General features: G+C 56.5%; 1 protein-coding gene across 1 annotated transcript in view; it reads left to right on the top strand.

Moving 5' to 3' along the window:
• Positions 1-789: 789 nt before the first annotated feature.
• The window catches only part of LOC108802254 (DNA-directed RNA polymerase II subunit RPB1-like), a 2,609-nt gene continuing 2,172 nt past the window's right edge, over positions 790-1,226 (top strand). Inside the window, exon 1 of the mRNA XM_018574121.1 lies at positions 790-904. Within this exon, the coding sequence (XP_018429623.1) occupies positions 790-904 (115 nt within the window). The remainder of the gene's footprint in view (positions 905-1,226) is intronic.

Genomic DNA, 1,226 nt, shown 5'->3' with positions numbered 1-1,226 from the left:
TGCGGGGCGAGGCGTCTCGGAGTGTGCTTTCGGGGGGGGGGTTTCGGGGGCGCTGACCCCCATTACCCAGAAGACTCTTCCGCGTACCAATTTCCACACACACGATTGGTTGTTGAGATTCGGCTGAACCGGACTGAATTCCTGATCTCCCCCTCCCCCGATCCCTCCATTGCCTCATTCTGCTCTGGTGTCACGCGGGGCGTCATCGAGTGCCCCCGCCCCCCCAGCGCCGGCGGTCACCTGAGCACAGGAAGGGGTTAACTCCAGCTGTCCGCGGACGGACGAGGGCGACGCGTTGCATAATTCATGTCCGGAGTATATATATATATATATACACACAGCATGTATAAGAACCTCCGTCTATCGTTATATCAGCTTCCTGTACACCCGCTTTATAGCAGAACAGGGGGGGGTCACTGCTGCCAGTCACTCACCATCTACTTCTCTACACTGTGCTGTCAGTCTAACGCGGGGAATGTGCTGACAGGAGGGGGCACACGTGATGCTGCTACTACTAGGGGGGGGGGGGGGGGGACTGAGGAAATGCTTCCTCCTGCCTGCAGCAGTCTCCCCTCCCCCCAGTGATCAGTCTGCAACACAGTAACTTTGTATCCAGTCACAAGGTGAGAGGCTGCAGGCAGGGGGCTGATCTGTGTCAGACATTTGTGAACAGATTTTACAGGACTGTCCTCTCTGAGCCGGCATGTCATGCACTTTTGGCATCCGCGACGTGTGTGTGCGTCGTACCTTCTGCAGCGTGCTTATCATGCGTCCCGTCATCCGTCCACAATGACGTATTCGCAAGGAAATCAGCACAAAGCAAAACCGGATTTCAATCCAACCTCAGCGAGGATGTGCGTTCGGCGGTGGGAGGGGGAGGGGCGCAGTCGGTGTGGAGGAACCGGTCAGTCTGGCCCTCAGGCGGGTGCGGAGAGGCGACGTTGTACACAAGTTCCTCACATCGGTCTCATCTGATCGATCAATAACCGATTCCTGATCGGACGCGATGATCAATCAGCGAATATAAAACAATCGTTCCCCAATAAACGTCATTTCTGGTGTCACATGGTATGAGCGTCATTTCTGGTGTCACATGCAGCCGCCCGATCATTTAAAAGGGACAGAACTGGCTGAGCATAAGAGACAGGGGCACAGTGCATGGCCGGTGTCTACCCTTGCCCTGGCTGCCTGCGCCCCTCATACGCCGAGGTGATGCGGCTGCGGCG

The sequence above is a fragment of the Nanorana parkeri genome, unplaced genomic scaffold (genome assembly GCF_000935625.1).
Source record: "Nanorana parkeri isolate BGI_ZX_2015 unplaced genomic scaffold, ASM93562v1 scaffold2751, whole genome shotgun sequence".
NCBI classification, from domain to species: domain Eukaryota; kingdom Metazoa; phylum Chordata; class Amphibia; order Anura; family Dicroglossidae; genus Nanorana; species Nanorana parkeri.
The sequence above is the reverse complement of the archived record's forward strand: the minus strand, read 5'-3'. Positions and strand labels throughout refer to the sequence as shown.